The sequence below is a fragment of the Camelus dromedarius genome, chromosome 2 (assembly GCF_036321535.1).
Source record: "Camelus dromedarius isolate mCamDro1 chromosome 2, mCamDro1.pat, whole genome shotgun sequence".
NCBI classification, from domain to species: Eukaryota; Metazoa; Chordata; class Mammalia; order Artiodactyla; family Camelidae; genus Camelus; species Camelus dromedarius.
The window spans coordinates 63924152-63948987 of record NC_087437.1 but is presented as its reverse complement, the minus strand read 5'-3'; the positions used below and the strand labels follow the sequence as shown (position 1 = coordinate 63948987).

At 51.8% G+C, this 24836-nt stretch overlaps 1 protein-coding gene across 1 annotated transcript in view; it reads right to left on the bottom strand.

The window, feature by feature from the left end:
* Nucleotides 1–5118: 5118 nt before the first annotated feature.
* ADCY5 (adenylate cyclase 5) overlaps nucleotides 5119–24836 on the bottom strand; it is a 141336-nt gene continuing 121618 nt past the window's right edge. Inside the window, exons 13-21 of the mRNA XM_010981526.3 lie at nucleotides 21004–21120; nucleotides 20410–20574; nucleotides 17435–17610; nucleotides 15322–15351; nucleotides 14123–14255; nucleotides 10959–11222; nucleotides 9922–10126; nucleotides 6938–7062; nucleotides 5119–5869 (exon numbers count right to left, since the gene is read on the bottom strand). Coding sequence (XP_010979828.3) covers nucleotides 5741–5869; nucleotides 6938–7062; nucleotides 9922–10126; nucleotides 10959–11222; nucleotides 14123–14255; nucleotides 15322–15351; nucleotides 17435–17610; nucleotides 20410–20574; nucleotides 21004–21120 — 1344 coding nt within the window. The 3' untranslated portion in view covers nucleotides 5119–5740. The remainder of the gene's footprint in view (nucleotides 5870–6937; nucleotides 7063–9921; nucleotides 10127–10958; nucleotides 11223–14122; nucleotides 14256–15321; nucleotides 15352–17434; nucleotides 17611–20409; nucleotides 20575–21003; nucleotides 21121–24836) is intronic.

Here is a 24836-nt window from a genome sequence, read left to right as displayed (position 1 = left end):
TGTTAAGACGGCTGCCAATAGTGGTCTGTCGCTTCGCTCTCCATTGTTCCCCCTTCTCCTGCACCTGGTCCCTGCCATTAAAAACTTTGAAGGCAATTTCAGCAAGTTTAGACATAGGCATTCCTAAATCCCTTTCCACCTTTTGCAGTTTCTTCTGTATATCGGGGGTGCGCTCACCAATAAGTCGTTAACCATCTTTTAAATTCTCTGGGGCCTCAGGTTCTATAACTGCATATTGCCTACAGCCTCTGAAGACCCTTTCTAGAAATTCTGAAGGATCCCCATTCAGTTTCTGTTTTACCTCCTGACTTTAAGTCTTTTTTTGTTTTGTCCAACTCCCCGCAAGAATGCAGTCTCAGTAACGTTCAAGTTTTGGCCTACTCCCAACATTCACATCCCAATTAGGACCCACTGCTTGTATAGCTATGCTTGCAACAGCCTGCACTGAAGTGCCAGGGGCTTCTGTATGAAGGCAATCTGCCTGCTCCCCAGCTTTTTCTAGCACCATTCTGCCTTCTTCTATGTGCAGAGGGTACTTCATAAATATTTAACATCTGCTCTGGTGGGGTTGTGGGTTGCAGAAATAGAAAAGAGACTTTCCATTCTCTGCAAGTCATTTCTCTAAGTTGCCATATTGTTCTTCTAATTAAATAAATCTGAAGTTGAAAAATGGAGAGTAGACCCATCAGTCCCATCGGCTCCCAGTCTTGGCATTTACACCTCCCGAGGGGATTTGCCTTAATGGGTGGATTGTCCTACCAGAGTTTGAGTTGCTCCCTGGTGGATATGAAAGGGGGAGACCATTCTTATTTCCCCATCCTTGGAGACGGGGATGGGGGAGCGAGCCTCACACTGTGGCTCAGGCACTGGCAGCGAAGGAGCAGCCACAGCCTCATCATGGGAGGGAGGAGGAGCAGCAGTCAGAGCGTTAGGCTGAATTAACAGCGAGCCGTTCTCCTTTTCATGAGGAGCATGCAAAGTAGGTTTCTTTGCCTTCCCTTCCTATTGGGCTGTATCTTACTTTTTCTATGCACAGGTTTACTCTGATACAATAACATAAAAGAGTATACGTAAGGTATTTCATCCCATTGTTCTTCCTCTTTACAAAATCAATCCAGTTGCAAAATTTATTCTAATTTAGGGATCCATTTTCAGGCCATTTTGCTCTGGAGTCTAAAGGATATTGTGGCCGTGCAGTGTTACAAAAATACCATCTTTTTCTTTTCCATGGATTCATAACAAAGTTCCCCAGTGCTGGACAATGCAGCCTTGAGGGAACTGAATTACCATGTCTGATTTTGAAGGGTCTTTGCTTCCAGGGGGGGTCACAGCACAAAATCTTTCTACCGGTTCTCACCACAGTCACCAAGAAGCTCAATCCCTAATAGTCCATTCTTAACAAATAAGACAACCCAACATGGACACGGAAAAACAAGACCAGACAAAACAAAACAGAAAATCTGGAGCCCCAAGCCTTTAACCCAGGTATGGACTACAAAGCAGCTGTATAACCTTCCCTGTTGTCTGCCAAAACCCCACCCGGTGGGCCTCCAACCCACGAGCTGGTCAGGATTGCACAGGTGTGTTTAACAAGGTTTCTCACTCAAAAGACATCTTCCAAACCCCGAAACCATTTCTTCACTGCAAAATTAAACCAAGTCCTGGAGGTCAGAGGTGCCTCCCTGGGGAAGTCGGAGAGATGATCCGTGGAACAAACGGACCAGGCAGCCACGTGAACTCGTCCACAGGCTCTCAGTACCACCAAGGGGCCGACAAACCAGGGGCGAAATCTCTGTCTGGACTTAACTTCTGCCAGCTCACCAAATTTGTTACCAAACCAGGTTTATCCTCCCTGAGGCACAAGCTGAGATGCTGAGACGCTGAGGTTTGCAGCAAAGAGAAAGCTTATGTGCAAGGCAGCCAAGGAAGAAGACCCGAGGACACAGCTCAAATTTACCTCCCCATAGGCAGGGGCACAGGGTATTTATATAGGATAACGAATTAAGAAGCAGGGCGGTCTGAAGACTAGGGTTTGTGGTGAAAGGTGATTGGAAAAAGGTGTGAAAATCCTTTTTCTGCGCAGGCGTAACTAAACTACTGTCCTCTGCACTTTCTAAAGTGCACCAAAGCCACTCACACATGCCCAGTTGAAGGGTCCGTGGTTCTGAGTCTTAACCAGCTCAACTCCAACTAGACTCAGCTGACTTCAAGTTTCTGGAGAACAACTGGGGCCAATGTCTTATAGTTTAGGCTACATGGGGCTTGGAGGACATGCAAGTCTTCTGTAGCAACGATTAAAACGGCCTTGATAAACAAAAAAGACCTTGATTAGTGAAGGCAGGTTACAGGTGAAATGGATTTGACTAATTACCCATGGTCTCACCCCAGCCTGAAAAGTTCTCTGAGTTAAACTTTAGCTCTATGCAATTACTTCCTTCACACACATATTTGAATTCCTAATAACGTCTATTCTCTTTGGGGCTGGTACCTGCCTATGACCAGGACAACCACATCTGTGTCTCCACGTGGCCATCGTTGTAGTGAACCTCAGTGAAGTCTCTTTCACTGGTTCCTTAATTTTCACTTGTTTTCAATTTAATTTGACCAAGCCCCTCCGGTTTTATTTCCTGATCCCAAATATAACCCTGCACTTGATGGTGCAGTAGCTGGGAACTGCTGAAAAGAGCCCCCTGCCTTCCTACCATCTTTCCCTTCCCCTGGGGGGAGGAGCCCTGGGCACGTGTGAAGTTACTTACCTGCATGGGCTTAGCAGACAGGCCTGCTTTAATCTTATCTCTGCTAATTACCAGCTGTATGGGTTTAGGCAAATAACTCAACCTCTCTGTTTCTTCAGTGAAATGTGGTGGCCAAGAGGATTAAATGAGATAATGTTCATTGAAGGGTCTGGCACACAGAGTGCCTAATAGATGGTAGCCATTGTTACTAGTATCCAGGTCAAGTCAGTTCACCTCCTGCCTGCATCTCTGTCCTCCCACCTACTTCGGTCCTTTCAACAATCTGTGTTCCCTCTTGTATTTTCAACTTTCATTCCCTTAGCAGAGAAGGATGTTTGGCTCACCTGTTTAAAAACATCCTCCCCTTGACTCTGGATCTTTTCTGGTTCCATCCTCAATTCCTTGTCCCCTTCACCCCTGACCCCTCTCCATCTCTTCATTCCTCAGCCTCCTGCACCCTGGCACCTGCTTCTTGGTCCAAGGTCACCAGTGTTCTCCAGCCTGCTGCCACAATGACTATAGTCTTCAGCTGACATTCTCTCCACAGCAATGTGCTGTCCCCACTCAGGGGAGCTCTCCGCCCTCTGAGTCTCCCTCTGCAGCGCCCCTTCTGTGCTGAGTACACTGTTCTTTGGACCAGAACCAGGCCCATGGCCCAAGATGCAAATCAGACCAGGACACGATACCAGTGAAAGTGTTTAATAGTTAAATTATTTAAATAGACTTTTCAATTTCCATGGGAAATCATAATTGTATCCGTTTTTGCAAGAGCAGGGATAAAAAAAAGTGCACACCCCTTGGTGGGAATGAAAAGCTAGCACTGCACATTGTCACCGGTCACTGCTGGGATGGGGAAGATGGGCCCCCACAAGGCCGGGGAGGCCATGACCAACAAAGGGAACACAGGAGGAACTCAGCACACGTTACTCTGGTTGGAAGCAAAACAAAAACCCAGCAACACTGGTGGGCCATATGGAGGGTTCAGGGGCTTGAGAACAACACCGTAGAGAGAGCCAGCCACTCACGACAGATGCGAGAGGGGTGATACAGAACTCAGAGGATGGAGCAGCAAAAGCGCACAGACTAAGGCTGCCCGTTCTAGGTCCATAAGCTTTGCTTCTCAGAGCTGTGCTCAAATTGGGGTGGGAGACAGTGTGTGGAAAGGGGAGGGTGGTGCTAGTGTCCAGTGAGAGGTGGTGCAGGTGGGCATCAAAGTAACATTTTGCAGCTGGCATATAGTTGCCTCCTCACCTCCTTCAAGCTCACATTGGAGGCGAGGATAATTCTGCCCTGAGAAGCAATGAAAAGACCTGGGTACAGGACCCAAGGATTCTGTTTGAGTATGTCTCTATGATAGTGTATCATTTTCAAATGCCTCCTTCACAGGGTATAAAAAATAGAATTTGTTTCTCGGTATATTTAACTGCCCCCCTCCCCTAAACAAAAACAAGACAAAATGAAATTTCTGCTAGCTTTGCCCCATGGACTCTGAAGCTGGCCTCTACCCTTTCCTCTGCCTAGTTTGCAGGTGGAGTGCAAAGCCACTGCCCTTCCCTGAGCCTGAGGGCTGTATATTACATCCCCAAGTCTGAGGGACCATCTCAAGAGAGAGCCACCTGCACCTCAGCCAACAGAGAAAGCCAGGCAGGCGCGGTTTCCTCAAATCCCCACACCAGCTGAGCACCCAGCGCCATCCCTGAGCTCTCAGAGTAGCAGGAGCTGCCTCTCTGCAGGCAGCAAATGGCTGACATCTCAGGGAGCAGAAGGGTGGGCAGTGGCCGAGCTGTCCTGCAGGTTGAGGCTTCTTCCCTTGGTTCCAGCTTCGTCTGAGATGGGAAAGAAGTTTTTTGTTTTCTTTTCATTCTGTCTGCATTTTACTTAGGGGAAGTGATGAGTGAGTGTGTGTGTGTGTGTGTGTGAGAGAGAGAGAGAGAGAGAGAGACAGAGATAGAGAGAGACAGAGAGGTGGGGTAATGTGTGCATGCATCTTCCTACCTAACCTGAATGTATGGTACCCCAATAGGACATGCTTGCTGCTCTGGCAGGACCTGGGAGAATCTGAAGTGAGGGGAACAGGCGTCCTGAATGAGACCAGTTCCACAGCATAAACACACACGCGCGCACACACCAGTACATACATCGACATACGTACAGTACAAATGAGCACAAACGCCCTGCTGTGCACAGCTGTTTTCTAATATAGAGAATGTACAAAATATAGAATTTGGTATATTTGTTAGATCTCCAAGGTTTTCAATAATACAAAATAAAAAATACAAAAAGACAAGTTGGGGCCCCCGCCCTCCCTCCCCAGCGGCGCCCTCATTTGCTTGTGGGTCTTACACGCACACAACTGGCATAGTCTGAAGAAGGGCACAGAAACGGGTTTTGTTTTATTTAATAAATATTTTCTTTTTCCCAGAACCACCACTCCTTGCTTCGAGCCCTCTGGCCTCCCCCTCGCAGTGAGTTCTGCCCCCTGCAGGGACACGGTCCGTGTGTGCGGGTGTGGGAGGAGACGCCGATGAAGGCCGCGGTCCCTCCAAAGGCGGCGCTCCCGCCGAAAGCCCCCTCCACGGTGGAGCAGGGGCGCGGCCTCTGAGGTTTAAAGGCTCACACAGAAAAGCGGACCCCGGGTCCCCCCGGGCCCCCTGGGCCCGAGTCGCGCCGCCTCCCCGCAGCCCTGCCCGAGCCGGGCTGCCGCACACCCGCGAGCCCCCCAGCAGCTCTTCTGCGCCCGCGCGGCGGCAGCACCCATAAGAAAACTCGAGATTCCCACCGAGTCCGGCGGCGTCTTCTACCGGGGAGGCATCTTTGGTCAGCTCGGTGCTCGCAGGACGCTGGCACGCCGGGGCCTGGGACGGAGGCCGCCCGCCCAACCGCCCGGCCGCAAAGGCAGAAGCTGCTTCTGGAGTCAAAGTGGAAAATCTCAGGGCGGCCTCGTGGCTGCAGCGGGGCTTCCGCCGTTTCTCCGGAGGCCGGGCGGCCTGGCGTCCGCGGGGCTGCTAACTGGGCGGGGGCCCTCCGTTGAGGAAGTAGGTCATCATCTCGCCTTTGCCCTTGACCTTGACCACACCCCGGCACTCCAGCTGGTACGTGTTGGCGGCCAGCACCTGGTACATGTCTGTGGTGACCTGTGGGGGCAAAGGAGGGGAGAGGACAGGCCATGGGTGACCTGAGCCCTCCCTGAATGTGCCGTTGGGGCAGAGCTGACCGCCTCGACCGGGAGGGCGGCGGCACCGCCCCGGGGCTGCTGTCGGGTGGCGGCTGCACCCACCCCGTGCGGGGCGGGGCGCGAGCACCTCACACGTGCCTGCGGCCCACACAGTGCTTGTCACCGTCCACTGTGCGAGTAACGCGGAAGCCGAGGGGAGGGGCTGCGAGCGCACAGCCGTCTGACCCCGCACAGTCCGATCCCAAGGGTTTACCAGCCTCACTCCTGACCAATTAGAAACAGTTCTGGAAACTGGCTTTTCACCACAGTTTGAGAACCACTGCTGATCTTGGTTCCCCTTTCTGAGAACTGTCCTCTCAGGTTCAGAAAATCGAAGCCACTTGCCTGAAGTTACACAGATAATAAGTGACTGCGCCGGGATTCACTCCAGATTACTGCCTGCCTCTGCTTTAGCTTTGGAGCAAAGAGGAGAACTCATAGGAGGCTTCCGTAACGACACGACACTGCTGCAGGGTGAAGGGCCTGAGCAGGGTGACAGGAGTAGCAGTACGGACAAATGCCTCACCACAAGGTGACCCAAGAGCCCTTTCTGGGTACAGTCAGCACCTCCACCACACACCTGCTGGAGCTAGTGGAGGCTGGTTCTCAGGACTAGGCCCCGAGTGCTGTGGGCCCCAAGTGGCAAGAGCCTGCTCCCTGAGGTCATCTTGTGTCCCCTCTGGCTGGCTGGGTTGTCCCTTAGCACTTCTAGCCTGGCATCAGCAGCTGGCTACCCCCAACGCCCCTAGTTCCATCTGTGGCCAGTAGAGGGCTTTGCACAGGATAGAAGATCTGTCCAAGGTACTGAGGGCCTGAAACACAATTGTGTTCCCCAAGCTTTCAAGACATCAGTGCCAACTTCCCCATCATCCTCAAATTTGGCTGCAGAAATTCTGACTGGGAACTGTGGGGGCTGCTAGAAGACCACTTAGCATCACACAGAGGCCCCCATGTGGGTGAGGTGGGTGGTGGACGTTCCTGCACTCACCTGGATGCGGTCGGGCACACCAGTACTGTCCATGCGGCTGGCCACGTTCACTGTATTGCCCCAGATGTCGTACTGAGGCTTGCGGGCCCCAATAACCCCTGCCACCACGGGGCCAATATTAAGCCCTGCAGGGGACAGAAGTCAGTATGCTCATCAGGGTTCCAACCAGTGCTTGCCCTGCCTGCTCTTGCTACCATTCCTCCTTGACACTCGGCAGGTTTTCCCTGATTCTTGGTCTGAGGACACCCAGGGTGGTCCTGGCCTGAGGCTGTGCCTAATCCCACAGCTGCCACTGCTCTGCTACTACTGCATGCTTGGTAACTCAAGACCACAGGAACCTGTTCACATAGCTACTGCTCCTCGTCCTTGCTGCCCAGGCAACACTCAGCTCCTGCAAGCCCACCACCAAGGCTGCCCTCTTCAAGGTTTCCAGTGACCTCTCATCTGATTGCCTTTCCAAGACAACACTAAGCAACCCTGCCACTGAGCCTCTGCTGTGCTGGTCTCCACTTCAAGTGTCCTCCCTTCTTCCCTCCAGGTGAAGTCCTTCCCTGACACGTCTGCCTAATCAATATGCTCCAGACATTTTTTGCCCCATCTCCAAGCCCCAGGGTGCTCCCTCCTATTACATAAACTATCTCTCTCATGCTGGGCCTTGTTAAGCCTCGCTGTTTAACTGTTTCTTGTGTGTGAAAGGCAGGACCACAGACACAGCAGAAGCTCCCACAAGTGCCCCTTGGGTCACTCACTAAGTCAGAAATCTCACCAGTCCTCAAAACTCTTCCCTCCATGACTGTCCTTTTTGGTCCCATCAAGCCACATGTATCTTTTTTACCCCATGTGTTGTTCCCAGGCTGGACTGTCAGCCTCACTGGCCAAAAGCCACGCTCCCCCGAGTCCGAAGGAAGGGATCTTCCAAGGCTCCCACCTGTCTGCCCAGCTACTTGTCTACCCACCACTCAGCCCCCAGTCCTGTCTAAGGAAGGAGCTGGGGCAGCTCACGGAAATGAATACACACCAGGAAGAAAATACAAATCAATGGAGCTGGGAGGGGTGGGGTGAAAGGAAAAGAAGAATGGCTACATCACAGGAACCAAGCTCGAAGTTAACACAGAAGCACAGGCTGCCCATCAGTTAAAGCAGCCCCCGAGCTGGCTCTGGCCTGGCTGTCCAGCAGCCAATGCAAAATGAAGACCCGGTCCGGTCCACAGGCGTGTGCCCAAGGGCCAATGCGGCCAGCTCGTCAGGGAAAGCCCAGCTCCCAACACTCAGGCCAGAACAAAAGGTCTCCCGAGGCCATTCATGATCACAATATTCATTTTTAGGAATCCAGTATTTTGGCTTAATGTGCTAATTTTGAGAACTGAAATACCAGTATCTTTGTTGGTGAATTACTGTTCCTTTTTTTAAAAAAATTTGAAGTCTGAGTCATTTGTGGCCTAAGACATCCCTGAGGGGATAATAATGCATTAAAATTCTGACAAGAACAAAACCAGCTCTTTCAGAAAGCATTCTTTACCTCCATTGTCCTCAAGAGGAGGAGAGAGCAATGCTCGACGAAGCAGAGTTTCTGCTGAAAAAGTAACTCTTACTCTGAAAGCCTGGGCATCCTTGGCAAGATTGATGCTAAGGATAAAATGAGCTGCTGAGACACCTTGAATCTTACTGAGCAACATGCTCAGAGTCACGAGTCAGAGATCATTTTGTGTATACATTAGGGGGAGCGAGCAAAATGGGCAAGTGTGTTGATGTACATGGGTTTTCACTGTGCTATTCTTTTAGCTCTTCTGTAGAGTTCAAACTTGTCAGAATAAAAGGCTGAGGTAATAAAACAACAAAATTAAATACAAAAAAGACTGTTTAGCACAGGGAATATAGCCAATATTTTATAATAATTTTAAATGGAGTATAATTTATAAAACTATTGAATCACTATGCTTTCCCCCTGCAGCTAATACAATATTGTAAATCAACTGTACTCCAATTAAAAAATAAAATGCAAAGAATGAAAAAAATTATATAGTCTTTTGGTTTAAGATTTTCTGAACAAGTAGAATATGGCTCTGCCTGTTTTTTGAAACCGATGAGGGCCTCTGCCCAGAATCCGTCCTCTCTTCTGCAGCAGCCCTGCCCCCAGGATGTCAGGGCATCTACAAAGCTCCTCCAAGCCACCACCAAGAGCCAAGGCCTTTGACAAAGAAGGAACCCAGGGAAGATACCTGGACTCGTCTTAGCTGCACATCCTCACCATTTCTTTTCCCAGTTTGTGTCAGAAAAGTTTTCACAGCACCTAGGGGATTTTGCTCGCATGCACACAGAAGCCACTTACAGCTCAGCAATAACCCCACCCACCCATTTTGGTTTTTAAGACTACTTTTTTTAAAAAGTTGAAATATAATTATTTGTCAATTTTACATGATTATGTTCATGTTTAGTTTTTTTTTTAAACATTTCACTTTATTTTGGTTTGCTAACAATTTTGTCAAATATATGTCCAATATTTTCATAAATTCACAAATGGAATGACCTGCACCATGTTTACACAATTAGTATTTAAAATGTATAATTATTTCATTATACGGCTTTTCATTTTTACTGAATGAATTTGGCATAGTTGTAAATAAAACATTGCCATTAAGTCAGTACTACTTGAAACACATGGGACTGCCATCTGCCTGTGGGGCAGTGACCAGGGGCCCTGCGTCCTTTCACACAGCACTCCCTACAAAGCCTCCCTAGCAGGCACAGCGAGTGGGAGAGGCAGGAACTCAGCCAGCGTCCTGGGCACGTCCCCCGCACACCAACGCGCAGGGGCAGCTCCAGGCCCTGGGAGAACTCCGCTGTGAGATCAGTGCCTACTCCCACCCCTTGGGCAGGGACGCCCCATAATGTCAGCCTCTGTTTGGACGGGGTCACGGACATGGGATGGGGGATGGTGAGTGGGGAGCTCCTCCAAGCCCTCAGCAATCCCCGGCCCAGCTCACCAATCTTCATCTGGAAGTTGTTGAACGAGTGCTCGTTGATGTACTTCATTTGGTCCATCAGCTTCATGGCGAAGTCAGCGAGAGCTTTGATGTGGGTCTTGCCCACTTTGTCGTAGGTGGAGTCGTTGAGGCCTGAGGCGGCCATGTAGGTGCTGCCAATGGTCTTGATCTTTTCTAGCTGCCTGAACCGATCCTCACTGATGATCTGGACAGATGGAGGCCAAACCTGGGTCACCCCCAAGGCTGCTGCACTGAAGTCCGTAGGGAAGTGCAGTAGCACGGCCCCTGTGTCTCCCCATTTCAAAGAGTGGAGCCCGTCTCCATCGCCAACTCAGTGCAAAGCCCCGGTGCTACCCGGCAGGCAGGCCTCCTCCAGCACCTACCTGCTGTCTAGTGGCTGTGGGCTACAAGCCCACCCACACACCAGAGCCCCCACCCAGCTCCACCAGCCCTCTCCTCCCTGCGCTCCGTGCTCTAGTCCATCTTCCCGCTGGGGCTGACCTCTCACACCCACAACGCGGTGAGCTCCCGGGGCTGAGACTGTCCCATTGGGCACAGTATCCCCAGGGCCTGGCACACACTAGATGCCCAACAAGGGAGTGATAAACAAATGAAGAAGATGTCTTTGTTTCTGCCTCTGTTGTTCAGGGCTTTGCATCTTTGTCCTGTCTCCTCCCTTAGCCTGGGAATTCTTCTTTCCTTGGTCCCTCTCAAAAGCTGAGTCCCTGCCTGGCAGGAAAGGAATGATGGATGATGGGGTGGGGTGGTTGGCAAGTCAGCGGGGCGGGGCCTTGATGGGGCAGCCAAGGTACCGAGACTTCAAGTTCAAACAGCTGGGGCTGAAACCCCAGCTCTGCCACTTACAAGTAGTGACTGCAGGCCAAACACTTAACATCTGTGGGCCTCAGTTTCCCCATTGTAACATGGTGATGGGGAGGAAATGTCTGCAGTGTCTGGGACGCAGTCAGGGCTTCTGACATCTCTGCTCACTTCTGGTGATGGGAAAGGGGGTGTCGGGGTCGGGGGCCAGTCCGCACCTCATCGAAGTCGGCAATGATCTCGTTGAGCAGCCGCAGGCACTCGACACCCTCGTTGTTGGCCTCCAGCTCCACGTAGAACTCGGAGAAGTTGGCGATGGAGGCGAACATGACGGCCACGCACTCGCACGACTGGTAGTAGAGCTCGTCGTTGCGCCGCTCACGGGCCAGGAAGTGTGCGGCCACGTCCTTGGGCAGGATGTTGTGCAGCAGCCGCCGGTTGTAGGCCTGCAACTCCTCCATCTCCTCCTTCTCCTCCGTGGCCTGGGACAGAGGAACCAGGACAGAGGATCGGGTCAGAGGAGGGCCCGGCAGGGCACTGCCTAGGACAAGGCACGGCCACCTGCCCACGAGCCGATGCAGGCCCGAGATTCCAGCAAGTGCCAGCTTTGCATCCTCACTGCTGTCTCTACCTCCAGGTTTTCCATAAAGAGCATCTCTTACTTTGACCGTCAGAAAAGAAAGATTTGTAAGTAGCTAACTCTGCCCCCACTCCCAGCTCGCCTCTTGGAAAGTGACGTCTGTAAGACCGTTGATACTGAAAGAGGGAACCCTGAGTGGAAACAGGTCCCAGAGGAGAGGCCAGAAGGAGCCTGCCTGCCCTGGACCTGAAGGGGCAGGAGGGTAGAAGGATGGTCTAAAGCCACACCCAAATGGCCCTCCAGCCACCCACGTGCTCCTCACTTTCCATTTTCCTCTTCATATCAGGAAATGCAACCAGAAAAGCAGTTTGCTATGGATCACTTTAGCAGACTGACCCCAGGAAAGTGTGGCCTGAGTCTGGACAAGGGCCCTAGACTGAGGGTCACAGAACAAGGACCTCTTTAAGACTGACAAAGACGGAGAGACAAAGAAAGACAGGAGACATAACAACCAAATGCAGAGAGTATCCTGGAGAGCATCCTGGGCCAGAACTGGGACAGTTGACAAACGTGAACAGGTTCTGTGGGTGGGGTGGTATTGTGGGCGGGTACTGTTGATTTCCTGCCTGGGAGGTCACATGGGGATACTGTAGAGGCTGTCCTTGCTTTTGGGAGAAATTGGAGAATTGGGAGGGGACTGGGGCATCATGTCAGAATAGAGAGAGAACAGGTGTGGAGCAAATGCAGAACCATGGTTGGGGAATCTGGTGAAGAGACTGCTGGAGTTCTTTACACTGTTCTTTTAAATTTTCTGTAAGTTTTAAATTATTTTTTTAAAACTTCCTCCCATAAAAGAAGATGAAAATGGGGGGATGCATGGATGTGGGGTAGGAAGTCAGGGAGGAAAGATAAAGAAGTGGAAATAGCCTATTTCCACAGCCACATATGGAAACACTAATAATACAAGTGCCTCCCCTGGCTGAAGACAGGCAGGGAGTGACGGAGAACTGGATCTCCAAACCCTCAGCACAGCTTGGGGCTGGGCTGCAGCCTGGGGATGCGGGAGGCAACCAGAGTGCTTTAGGTACCAGGGGCCTGAGACCAAGGGGACTGCAGGGGGTCTTGTCCTCGTCCCTAACACACCCCTTCCTGCAGCAGAGAGCCCACGGCCTTGGCTGTTTCGGGCCTAGGAGCTTCACCCTGGCTGAGAGCTGGGATGCTTCAGTTCCCTGGGAGACCCCAGCTCCCCGAGAGACCCTGCCTCGTGACTCATCCAGGTCTTCTGGGGCTGCGAGAAAGCTGCTGTTGCCTGGGCACTGGGGAGCCAGGGTTGGCGGCTATGGTGAAGCTTCAGGCTGCTCTGCTCAGCCTGGCAGGCAGCCTCAGTTTGATCCAGTGCACCCGGGAACTGGATAAGGTCCCTGGATGGGAGTGAAGGGGCAGCCGGTCACAAAGATGCGGAGTGGCAGGCTCACTCTCTCTTGTTGCCACCCGTTTCTCGGGGTCTTTGCAACACAACTGAGATGAACAACGGCTAGCATCTTGGAAGGGGCTTCCCGGGGGCTCAGAGGGGATGTGAGGTGTGAGCAGAGGAGTGGAGGGACATCAGCCCCAAGCCCCACAGAACCTGGCCAGCCCCCCAGAGAGAGCTGGGGCCTCCTGGGAGCCTCCCCAAGGAGAGAGGTGTGAAGACCTCAGTGGGCACCTCAGCCAGACCTCATGCAGAACACCCAACAGCAGGGAAAACCAGATGCCCCCATCTTCACTCAGCATCCAGTGGAAAACCAGGGCCTCCTGGCCCAGCCCGAGACTTTAATCTCAATCTTATTAAGAAGCTGAGGATGGAGGGGACCTAAGTGAGTCACAGATGAGCCAGAGAAGTGGTCTGCACACAGGGGCCAGGCCAGAGGAGGCAAAGAGGCTGGGCTAAGCTACGCCCTGCAAGGGGCTTGGCTGGACTAACAAGTATGAGCCCCACCCCTACTCACATCTAAGAGCTGGCTCTCTCCTGCACTTTCTGAGGTGGTCCAGCAGGGAGTAAGAGGCCACTGGGGCTGTGGCTAGCACTGGGAGCACCCTGTGTGTGGTCTAGCAGCCTCCCCTCCTCCGGGTGGATACAATCAGGGCTCAGGGCACGAGGTCTGGAGAGCAGAGTGCTGGCTGGTATCAGCCTCATCTGGGCACCCAGCACCACCTCTGCCCCTGCTTAGGCCATCTCTCACCAGGGCCAGGGCCCAGCCACCTGGCTGGACTTCCTGTCTATGGTCTTTGATGCTCCTTCCATCCATCCTCCCCTGGAGGGGTCTTCAAGCCCCGTGTGGTCACATTAAGCCTTGCTCAGAAGCCTGTAGTGCCAGCTCCTGCACGTGGCCGGGCTCCTGCGCTAAGGCACCCACGACCCCAGGACCGTGCGCCCTGCTCATCTCCTCCTACTCCGCTCCTCTCCCCCACGCCTTCTTGCCTCCCTGCTGCCCCGTCACAAGCTGTGCTTGTCCACGCCCCTCTGTCCTGGATGACATAGTCTTTGTAACTTCAGAGCATATCTCCTTGGCCCATCAGAGTCCCAGCACTGTTTGGGGTGGGTTTGTCTGGACCTCCAGGGTTTTGCCTCTTGGCCCCAGAGAGCAGGGAGCCGACTCACTGGGACATGGGGCAATGGTCAGTTGGGATGAGGCCTGAGCAGGACACCTTGTTAGTGCAGAACACAGGCTCAGCCCAGCCCGTGAACTCGCTCGCTCACAAAGTGTCGTGAGGCCTGGGTGCCCCCCGCCCTGCTCCAGTCCCCAGCCCCTAACCACCCACCTGCAGTTTCCAGAGGAAGTCAAGGCGGGCGGTGGACTCCACCTGCTGGGCGTGCAGGTACAGGGCCAGCACAAAGACGGAGATGATGATGGGCGTCACCACCTTCAGTGCCACCTTGGTCGCGTGCTCAGGGCTGCGGTGGGAGGTAGATGCCCCGGCACATCATGCCAGGCTCGGGGCCCCTGAAGGCCTTTTTCCTTCCTCTCCCTTCAGTTCCCCCTTCTCCTCACCCTCCTGCTCTAACTTTGCCTGAGGTGTGCCTCTTCCAGGAAGCCTTCTTGGTGGGCAGCCCCGTCTCAGCCCCTGCTCACCCTACGGCTCAGTGGCCATGACTCCTTTCCTGAGGGCTTACTCTCCCCCATCACTGGGGAGCTTCCCTCTGGTCACTTCAGGGGATGAATGAAGACTCCGTAAAAGGCAGTGAGTACATCCCAGGTCTTTCTCAGTTGACAAGACAGAGATCAGCACATGGAAGCCAGGCAGGCCATACTGACCATCTCTCTGCAAACTTGTGCAAGTCTTTTAACCTCTCTGAACCTTAGTTTCCTAATCTGTAAAATGGGTAACAATACCCACATTTCAGGATTGTGAAAAGAATTAAAGATACTGCATGCAAAACTCCCTGTACAGTATCCAACAAACAACAGGAACTCCGAAACTGGTCACTATTCTTGTCTACTTATATTTCTGTTAACATTATTAATACTCCTAATAAAAGCAGCTATCCGAAACTCTGCTCCTGTCCCAGCAAAGAGCCCAAACCTTGAGGGCTGCGTAGACTCCCTGTCCAGCATCAGCCCTGAGGCAGGGCCTAACCCACAAACTCTGCAGGCCTCGTGTCGGCTCCTCGCCTCCAGGGGCAGAGGGGGCACCTGTTCTCCTGTGCCTGGGGTCCCACATGTGCTCCTGGGGAAGAGCTGAGGCTAAGTGCTCTAAGGTGAGGCCTGTGGGATGACCTGTGGGACCTGATGACCCTGGCCACCAGTCTGTAGATCATCTTGGGGTGATAAAGGAAGGGCATCTACCCAGTGAGGCCTCCTTGGTACTTGGGGAGGGGAGGGCTCCTCCTTCACCGCCCACCTTCCCACCTGGGCGCTGCTGCCTTCTCTGCTGGGCCCTGGGCGCTGGCCTCTGGCAGCTCGGTGCCAAGGGCAGGCAGGGGCTGTATCAGGGAACTCAGAGAAAGAGCTTCAACTCACCACTGGGAGGTCCCGTTGTTGCTGAAGTCTCTGTGAACAGGAGTTGGGGAGGGCCATTCAGGACTGCTCTCTGCACTGGCAGCCTCCATCCCTGCTCTGTCTCCCATCGGCCATGCCCCCTCCTGCTCTGCTGCCCCCTGCTGTAGCCCCCCACCCTGCTTCTCCCCAACCCTGCTTCCCCCCTATGCTGCTCTGCTTCCCTGTGCCCAATACTTCAGCCTCTCTGCTGTTGCTCCTTCGCTCCATCCCCAGCAGCCTCCTCTTCCCCATCCAAGGTCACATTTAGGCTGGGAGGCTTGCAGAAAGCCTGGCCCCAACTAGCATCTGGTCACCATGACCACCAATCACCCAGCCCTCACTTGGGACCCTGAGGCCCCCAGCACATCCACCTGGGCAGAAGCCTGCCCCCTCTCCAGCCCGTCACTGCCACCCAGAGGAATAGAAATACTCCACCTGCACTGTCCAGTATGGTAGTCACTGGCCACATGCGGCTACTGAGCTTAAAATGTGGCTAGTGCAAGTTAAACTGTCCTGTAAGTGTAAGATAGATACTAGGCTGTGAAGAATTAGTGTGGAATAATGTTAGCTGTTTCGTTAATAATTTTAAACTGACTACATATTAAAATACTATTTTTAATATACTGGTTAAATAAAAATATTATCAAAATTGTTTGTTTTGCCTTTTTAATACAGCTACTAGAAAATTTTAAATTATATCCGTGGTTTGCATGATCTATCTAGTGGACGGAGCTGCCCAACAACCACACCAGGGTCTCCCAAAACAGAAAGGACCTCCATTCTCTGCTGCTACCTCAGCAGGAGGAAGGACGGGCTGTGGGGAGGGGAGGGGCGGGTGAGAAGGAGGAGGCAAAGTTCCCCGCTCCTGCCCTGGTCCGCCCGTAGAAGGGCAGGCCTCTTCCCTCTCCTGTCCCGGCAGGAACGCAGCTGCATTGCTCCCGCTGCTAGTTTCTCCCTGTCATCTGCCCACAGCCCCGCACGGCCGCCCAGAAGTTCTTCCTTGGATCTGACTTAGATCCTTCATTACACCTTCACTTTCTCAGGGGACACTATCTGCACCGGAAGGTAACAATTCTGACACTGGAGTTATTGTCTGTTTTATCCATGACTGTCTCTCCACTGCCGAGCTCAGTGCCTGGAACGGGTAGGCGCTCAAACAGAATTTTGGAAAGAGACAGAGGCAGAGGTCCCTTCCTCTAACTCAGAGTGAGCACAGCTTGCTGCATTTTCTCAGGGAACACAGGCCTGTGGGTCACATGTTTTGCACTTTCTGATGTGTGTGGGGACAGTAATGGGAAGAAAAGTGTACTATGTATCATTCACTTTACCTACAGTGTACTACGTTGGGTATTATTCCCATTTTACTGGGAAAAAATAATGAAGTTCAGAAAAATAGCCAAATGTGTGTCTGAGGCTGACTCAAACTCCATTTGGCCCAAAACCAGAGCTCTTTCCCCTCATGGAGCCACTTCCCTTGGAAATCTGACATCTGTCACTATATGACCAGGCTGACTACTAGCTGGATAGCCTGGGGCACACCCCCTATGCCTGCCACCTCCTGCCGGTGGGACCTAACCACTCACCATCACAGCCAGGAGCCTGTGAGCAGTGCACAAACTACCCAACCATCCATGGGGACCCTGCCTACTTTGCTGAGTTGCCATGAGGACAAAAGGCACGAAACAGAACAAGAGCCTGTGAACAACAAAGGCTGCTCCTCTGCTTCCACAGACCTTGCTTTCCAGCTCTGTTGGACCTTGACCCCTCTGGGCCTGAGGTACATGGCAGTTAAGCGAAAATAGCTCATCAGAGGCAGCCCTGGACAAATGAGGAACAATTCAGAGGCCGGTGGTCAGGACTGAGTAGGAAACTGGAGACAGAAGGACAGGGGGACATAGTAGCCCTGAGGCCACCTCCACCACTGGCGGAGGGAGGGAGGGGAAGAAACAAGACACTGCGCTGCTTTGCCCAGGTGGTCAGCGCTGGGAGCAAAAGGACACTACCCTGGAAAGCCCCCTGCAGCCCAGCTCCTGCTCTTCCTGCCTCTCTGCAATGCCCCAGAGCCCGTGGAGGGCGTGAGGTGGGTGTCACCTACATGGCATTGGCGGTGACCAGCAGGTCGGCATTGTCAAAGAGTGTGACACCAGGCACCTCGACAACCAGCACGTAGACGAGCTCGATGGCCAGCATGAGCACCAGCTTCCCAATGCAGCTGATCTGCAGGAACACGGAGCAGGCCAGCAGGCAGAGCAGCACGCTGTAGGTGAAGTACTGTGGAGAGAGGGCAGGGCTTCAGCTCCCAGGCAGCCTTCCTGCCCCCGGGACCGCCCCTAGCATCCCTGCAGTCTATGCGGGCCTCAGTTGAAGCCTGGTCTGGGGATGTTTCTGCTGATGCAAACCTGTGCTGTGATGTGAGGGGCCCTGGTCAGGAACCAGAAGGTGGGGCTGAGTTGGGCCAGAACCAGCAGTAGGGCCCAATGGTTAGAGCAGGGCTCCAGGCTCAGGCAGGCTTGTGTTTCTGCCCTGATTCATTACGGATTGTTTGTGTGACTTAGGTAATTTATTCAACCTCTCTAAACCTCAGTTTCCCTGTATGCAAAACCCATCTCATGGGCTCACTGTGCCGATTACAGGACATGAAGTCCCTGGCACAGTGCCTGGAGCCCTCAGTACCTGTGGGAGCGCATGCCCCAGCCCCTGCTCTGCAACTTTAAATCCAAAGTCCGGAAAAATGAGTGTTTTCCTAACTGATGTGGTGGCCACACCTCAACTGACCTCATTCGGTGGCCAAACTGACCTACTGATGTGATGTGAATTATCACCTTTATCCTGCTTCCTGTGACGACAGGAAGTCATACATTCTACTGCAGAAATATTTCCGTGTTTCATTATCAAGTGCTGCTCAGACTGCACTGGGGTGTGAGGTATCCTTTTAAAATCTGAAAAATCCCGAAGTCCAAAACATTGTCTGACTCAGGAGATTTGCGATGAGGGACTGTGGTCCTCCCTGTCTTTTGGGGAGGTCCCTTCTGGTCCCTGAGCCTTAGCTTCTTTCTCAGAAAGCCAAGGGGCTGAACCAGGTGATCTCAAGAAGTCCGGGTCTGCTCTGTTGTCCCCTGATGGTAATCCTAGACACGTCAGCATCTATTATTTTGTTCTTTCTTTTCAGTTTAGCCTCATTATTTCTGCATCAGACATTGCAACTCACTATTCGCTGCCTGGGGCTGGAGGCAAAATACTGTTGGCTGGTGGTGGGGGTAGCCCCTAGGTTAGACCTTCTGCCTCCCTAGGTCTTCAGGAACCCAGAGAACTGCAGGAGCCCCTGGTGATTAGAAGGGGGAGGGACCAGCTTCAACTCATCAATAGGAACGGGGCAGAGGAAGGAGTAGGGAGGGCAGACCCAGATAAATCAGCCCCAGGGATAATAATCCCGTCCTCGGGGGATGAGGAGGGGAACCCAAGAGTCAGCCTAGATTCCCAGTCAGACCCTGGCCCCAGACATCCAGGAGGCCAGGACTTAATGCTAAGTTCCACCTCGCGGTCTGTGAGGAGTTCTTGAATCAGAATGACACCTGAGGTGGAGGGGGGAGGTCAGCCCTAGAGGTCTGTAGCTGGTAGAACTTGGGATCCGCGGGGCCCGAAACTGGTCGACCTGGTGAGGGCTGAAGTGGAGGGACCAGACCAGGCCTGCTGCCCCTGCTCTGTTCCCCTACTCTCTCCTGGAGCAACCACCAAGGGGGCAAATGCGAAACCAAAACCAGCCTCTGCTTCTCAGGCAGCAGCTCCCATGGGATCTCGGCCAGATGTGAGGGAACTGGGTTGCGGGAGTGTAGGGCAGGTGCCTACCCCGCCTGCCCCGGGCTGCTGCTGGAACACGGAGCTGCTGGAGCCCAAGGCCAAGTGGAGAAGCGATGGTCTAGGCGAGCACCAGTGACAGGGAGCCCTACCCCTCCCTGAGCTTCCCTCACCCCGCCTGTAGAGGGGAGTCAGAACAGCCCCCTTCCCTGGGCCGGGCGAGGGAGGCCAGCACTGTGACAGCCTGTGGCGCCCTCACTGCAGTTCCAGACCCTTGCTGTGAGTCACGGGCCCTGTAGGAATTAGATGAAAGCACAGGCCCTCTCCCCAGAATCGGGCAAAAACTGCCGACCTCTGACAGGTTTCACGGGAGCCCCAGGAGGGAGCCGGGGAGTGGGAATCACCCAGTGCATGGAGCTGGGGCTGGAGGCCTGGCCCTGTTGCTCGCTAGGAAACTGCTCGGGGGGGGGGGGGTGCAGGGGGGTGGCCAGGTGAACGCAGCACCCGTGTACCACCTGTGAACGCAAGCTGCTCTCTACTGGTTCTCGGTGCTATTTTTTAAACCTAATTATGTGCAGGTAAGCGATTTCTTTCTGGGGCGATGGAAATATTCTAAGATTAGTTTATGATGATGGCTGCACAAGTTTGTGAATATACTAAAGGCTACTGAATTACACTTGAAACAGGTGAGCTTGATGGTGGTACTGGTTTGGGACTGGACTCCCTTTGCTCCCCTCTGCTCTCCGACCTCCAGCAGAGGGGTTGGGTAGGTCCTCCTGAAGCAGCGTCAGGTATGCTGCTGACGCTGAGGGTCTAGAAACAGCTCTGCCTTCAGGTTAAGAGCAAGAACTCTGGAGCCAGATGACCTGGGTGGGAGCTCTGGCTCTGCCACTTACTAGCTGTGTGACCTTAGGCAAGGTACTTAACCTCTCTGTGCCTCCCTTTCATCTGTTTAAAGGAGATAATAATATTATCTATATCATAGGGTTGTAGGAAGGATTAAATGAGTAAATGTATATGAAGCACTTGGCACAGTGTCTGGCACATGGTAAGTACTTTATAAAAAATAGCTATATTATTATTACTCTTACTATTATACTGAAGCTGGCCTTGTTCCCTAGTGTCCAGCACGTAGAGTGAGAGAGACTGGGGGAAAGGAGGTGTCTGGAATGGCAGTGAGCTTGAGGGCGCCTGGCTGTCCATCAGAGCAGTCAAGGGCAGAGAGGGGTGGGGTGGGAAGTCCCGATCTGCAGCCAGCCTCTCCCTGCCCAGTACCTCGGGGAAGTTGCAGTTGGGCCAGAAGCTGCCGCAGAAGCCCTGCTCGTCCCCCAGGCTGTAGTTGACGGCCGACTCCACCACGTGGCACGCGTTGACTTGGCTGGTGCTGACATTGTGCTCATCTGCCAGGCAGCCAAACAGGTCCTTGGAATTGCAGGTGAACTAGGAGAGAGGACAAGGTCAGCACGTGGGGCCAGGCCAGGGCAGCCCATCTCCACAGGGCAGCGCAGCGAGTGCCCATCCCCTTGTCTCAGGGCCAGCCTGACACTGACCAAAACAGGAGAGGATCCTGGAAGAAGCCAAGGAACAGGCAAGGTTTGCCCAGCTGTCTAGGGCAGGGCTCGTAAACCTCTCTCGGGGATGGACTTTCTTGAGTCTTTCTGGCTCCTCCAGCCTTGAGAGTGAGGACTAAAGCCCACACAAGAGGCTTTAGAAGCCAAATCTGACCTCAAACCCAAATAAAAATTTCCAGGGAGGGAGAGCTCTGGGGTCTGGGGAAAAGTCTCCCAACCCATGCTTGTGGGGTACAGGGCTCCACTGGGCTTCACCCAATGGGCTGAGGAGGCAGTCGGGGGAGGTGGAGCCACTCACCATGTTGACAAAAGCCGACAGGAACACCAGGGTGATGGTGAACACCCCCACCAGGGTGCTGTTCATCTTGGACCGCACGATCTTCCTGGAGAGGGTCTGCAGCGGGGCTGGAAAGAGCTGTGCCGGGGGCAGGGGGAAGGAAGGAGAGAGAGATAGAATAGAATTTGGTGGGGACTCCACACACCAGCACAGAGGAGCTTGGTGGAACCAGCCCTCCCCCTTCCTTTGTCTCTCACCAGCAGAACTCCAGGGGCTTTCCTGACCCCCTCCCTGTATACAAGCCTCCAGCCTTGCACCACTGCACCCTGCTTCTGGGTCCTGCAGCTGGCCAGGAGTGGGTCCACCTGGGGACCTCACAGGTGAGAGAGGCAGGACGAAAGGAAATGTACTACCTTCACCCTAACAGGGAATCAGAAGAAAAGTGCATGTACCCGCTGTGTGAATTTCATGGTGACTGGAGTTACAGTTAGGGAAGGGCAGGAGTTGGCAGTGCAGGCATCATGGAGGGGCCCAGAACTTTCCCAGGGAGGGTCAAAAGGCTTCTTGGAAGAAGTGGGGAGCTGTGGGTCTGAGGACTCAGACAGCACCTGGTGTCTGGACAAGGGGGATGGACGTGTGAGAAGGGGGCAAAGCAGTGTGTGTGATGGAGGCAGGGCCCAGGACATGTGAATGAAGTGAGCTCTTCTTCCAGCAGGACCCTCATGGATCCGCTATTTCCCTCACCTAATCTTCTCACACTTCCTTCAACTAGACACACTGGATGTCCATTCACAGACCCACTGCAGTTTTGGTACTTAAATGATGTGTCTACCTAATCTGACACCGCTGGCCTTCGCCACCATGTCCTCTTCATCTCCCAAGCAACCTAGACTAAAAAAGAAGTTGGCAGACCCAGAGAAGCCAAGTGGTGGATTAGTGCTTCCCCCATCCTACCAACCCTAATGCCTCCTGGTAAGGCTGATCTGTTGCAAAAATGCCCTGTGTCCTGTGGAAACCCCCAAGGGCAGAGGAAGGTGGGGGGAAAAGCAATGGGCCAAGAGCCTGGAGACCTGGGTTCTAGGCGTGGCTTTTCCTGTGTGAACCTGAGCACACCTGCACATTCTGGCTGAGTGTGCCAGACTGCAAGGATTATCCACCCTCTGGTATGGAGAGTTGCTGTAGCTGGTCACACAGGCAGCCACGCAGGCAAGGAAACACAGGGTGACCGTTGTGTGACTGCTCCTTCCCAGCGTGGAGAGGATCGGCTTGTGTGTGACAATGTTTAAGGCTAGCAAGTGCAGGCCCTTGGTCCAGTGTTCCTCAGCTGTGACCCAAACTCACCCCCTGCAGGGTGTCCATGAGGGTCCATCAGGTTGCCCCCAGGGGGCTTTTGGGAACCAGCACAAATGTGCTGATGCCTGTGCTGCTTGCTGTGTAATAAAGTCTCTTGTCTCTGACCCAGGAGTCTTATGACTTCTGCCAGCATCCATGAAAAAGCAAAGAGCTAACTTACAGCTTGTGAGTAGGGCAGAAGCACATCTCAGCCCCTCTGCAGTTCTTGACACCAAGTAACTGCCCTGCTTACCCCGCAGCCTTGGGCTTTGGGCTGGGCGTGCATGTAGGAAAGCAGTATATCATTTCCCAAGTCCTCCTCCACCCTTCCAACAAGCCATTCCCTATTTGGCAGAGGGAAAGAAGGGACCACAGGGAAGGAAAGCCTCACAGGAAGGGCTGCAGCAGTGGCAGAGGCCTGTGAGCCATTCAGGCTCCAGGCTGAGTGGTGAAGACCCTGGACTCCATGTCCTTGGCTGGGGTGCCTCCCAGCCGTGCTCATGAGTCATCAAGTCTGCGGCATTATTCTGAAGAAAACATTTCCTTCGGGAATAATGAAGGAGACACTCTGACTGAATCTACTAACATGGTAGGAGGAAAAATATGTGTGTTTTGGAGAGGATAAGCTTGGATTAAAATATTGCTTAATAGACACAGAGATTAATGGAGGAGAGTGAGAGTCCAGACATAAACTCATATTTATGATTGATTGATTTGCACAAGGTAGCCAAGACAACTGGATGAGGAAAGAACAGTCTTTTCAACAAATGGTGCTAAAACACCTGGCTATCCACAAGCAAAAGAATGAAGTCGGACTCCTACCTCACACCATATGCAAAAACTAACTTGAAATGAATCAGAGACCTAAATGTAGGAGCTAAAACTATAAAACTCTTAGAAGAAAATATACGAGTAAGTCTTGGTGACTTTCATTTAGGCAATGGTTTCTTAGATATGACACCAAAAGCACAAGTGAAAAAGAAAAAATAGATAAACTAGACTTCATCAAAACTTCGAAATTTTGTATTTCAAATAACACCATCAAGAAAGTTTTAAAAAAGGTGTTGGTGAGGATGTGAAGGTCCCAGTTCCTTCACATCCTCACCAACTTTGTGCATTGCTGGTGGTTACATAAAATGATGCAGTTACTTAGAAAACAGGATGACAATTCCTTAAAAAATTAAACATAGAATTGCCATATGATCCAGCAATCCCACTCCTGGGTATATACCCAAAAGAACAGAAAGCAAGGGCTTATACAGATATTTGTACACTCACGTTTACAGCAGCATTATTCACAATAGCCAAAAATTTAAAGAAACTCAACTGTTCATCAATGGATGAATGGATAAGCAAAAATGTGGTATACATATACAATGGAATATTATTCATCCTTGAAAAGGAATGAAATTCTGACACATGCTACAGTGTGGATGACACCTTGAAGACATTACGCTAAGTACAAGAAGCCAGTCACAAAAGAACAAATACTATATGATCTACTTATATGAGATACCCAGAGTAGTCAAATTCACAGGGACAGAAAGCAGAATGTTGTTTGCCAGGAGTTAGGGCAGAATGGGAAGTTATTGTTTAATAAGTATAAAGTTTCAGTTTGGGAAGATAAAAAAGTTCTGGAGAGGAATGGTGGTGGTGGTTGCACAACAATATGAATGTACTTAATCCACTGAACTATAAACTTTAAAGTGGTTAAAATGGAAAATTTTAATTTTACCATAACTTAAAAATGATTATAGCTCAGTGGGAGAGTGCATGCTTAGCATGCACAAGGTCCTGGGTTCAATCTCCAGTACCTCCATTAAAAAAATAAATAAACCTAATTACTTCACCCCAAAATTAAAAAATGATTATAAAAAAGAAAGTGAAAAGACAACCCACAGAATAAGAGAAAATTGTGGCAAACTATATACCTAATAAGGGTCTTGTAACCAGAATAAACAACGAACTCTTACAACTCAACAATAAGACAAATAACCCAATTAAAAGATGGGAAAACAATTTAAATAGACATTTCTCCAAAGAAACTATACAAATGACCAATAAGCACATGAAAAGATATTTAACATCATTAGTCATCAAGGGAAATGCAAATCAAAACCACAAGGAACCACTTCACACTCCCCAGGATGGCTGTAATCAGCAAGTCAGACAATAACAAGTGCTGGTGAGGATGTAGAGGAATGGGAACCCCCGTGCACTGTTGGGTGGAATGTAACATAGTGCAGCTGCTTTGAAAAACGGTTTGGCAGTTCTTCAAAATGTTAAACACAGAGTTAGTATATGAACCAACAATTATTATACTTCTATGTACATACCCAAGAGAACTGAAAACATAAGTCCATGTAAAACCTTGTACACAATGTTCATAGCAGCATAATTAGTAATAGCCTGAAAGTGGAAACTACCCAACTGCCCATCAACTGATGAAGGAATAAACAAAATGTGGTATATCTGCACAAAGGAATGAAGTGCTGTTATATGATACAACATGAATGAACCTT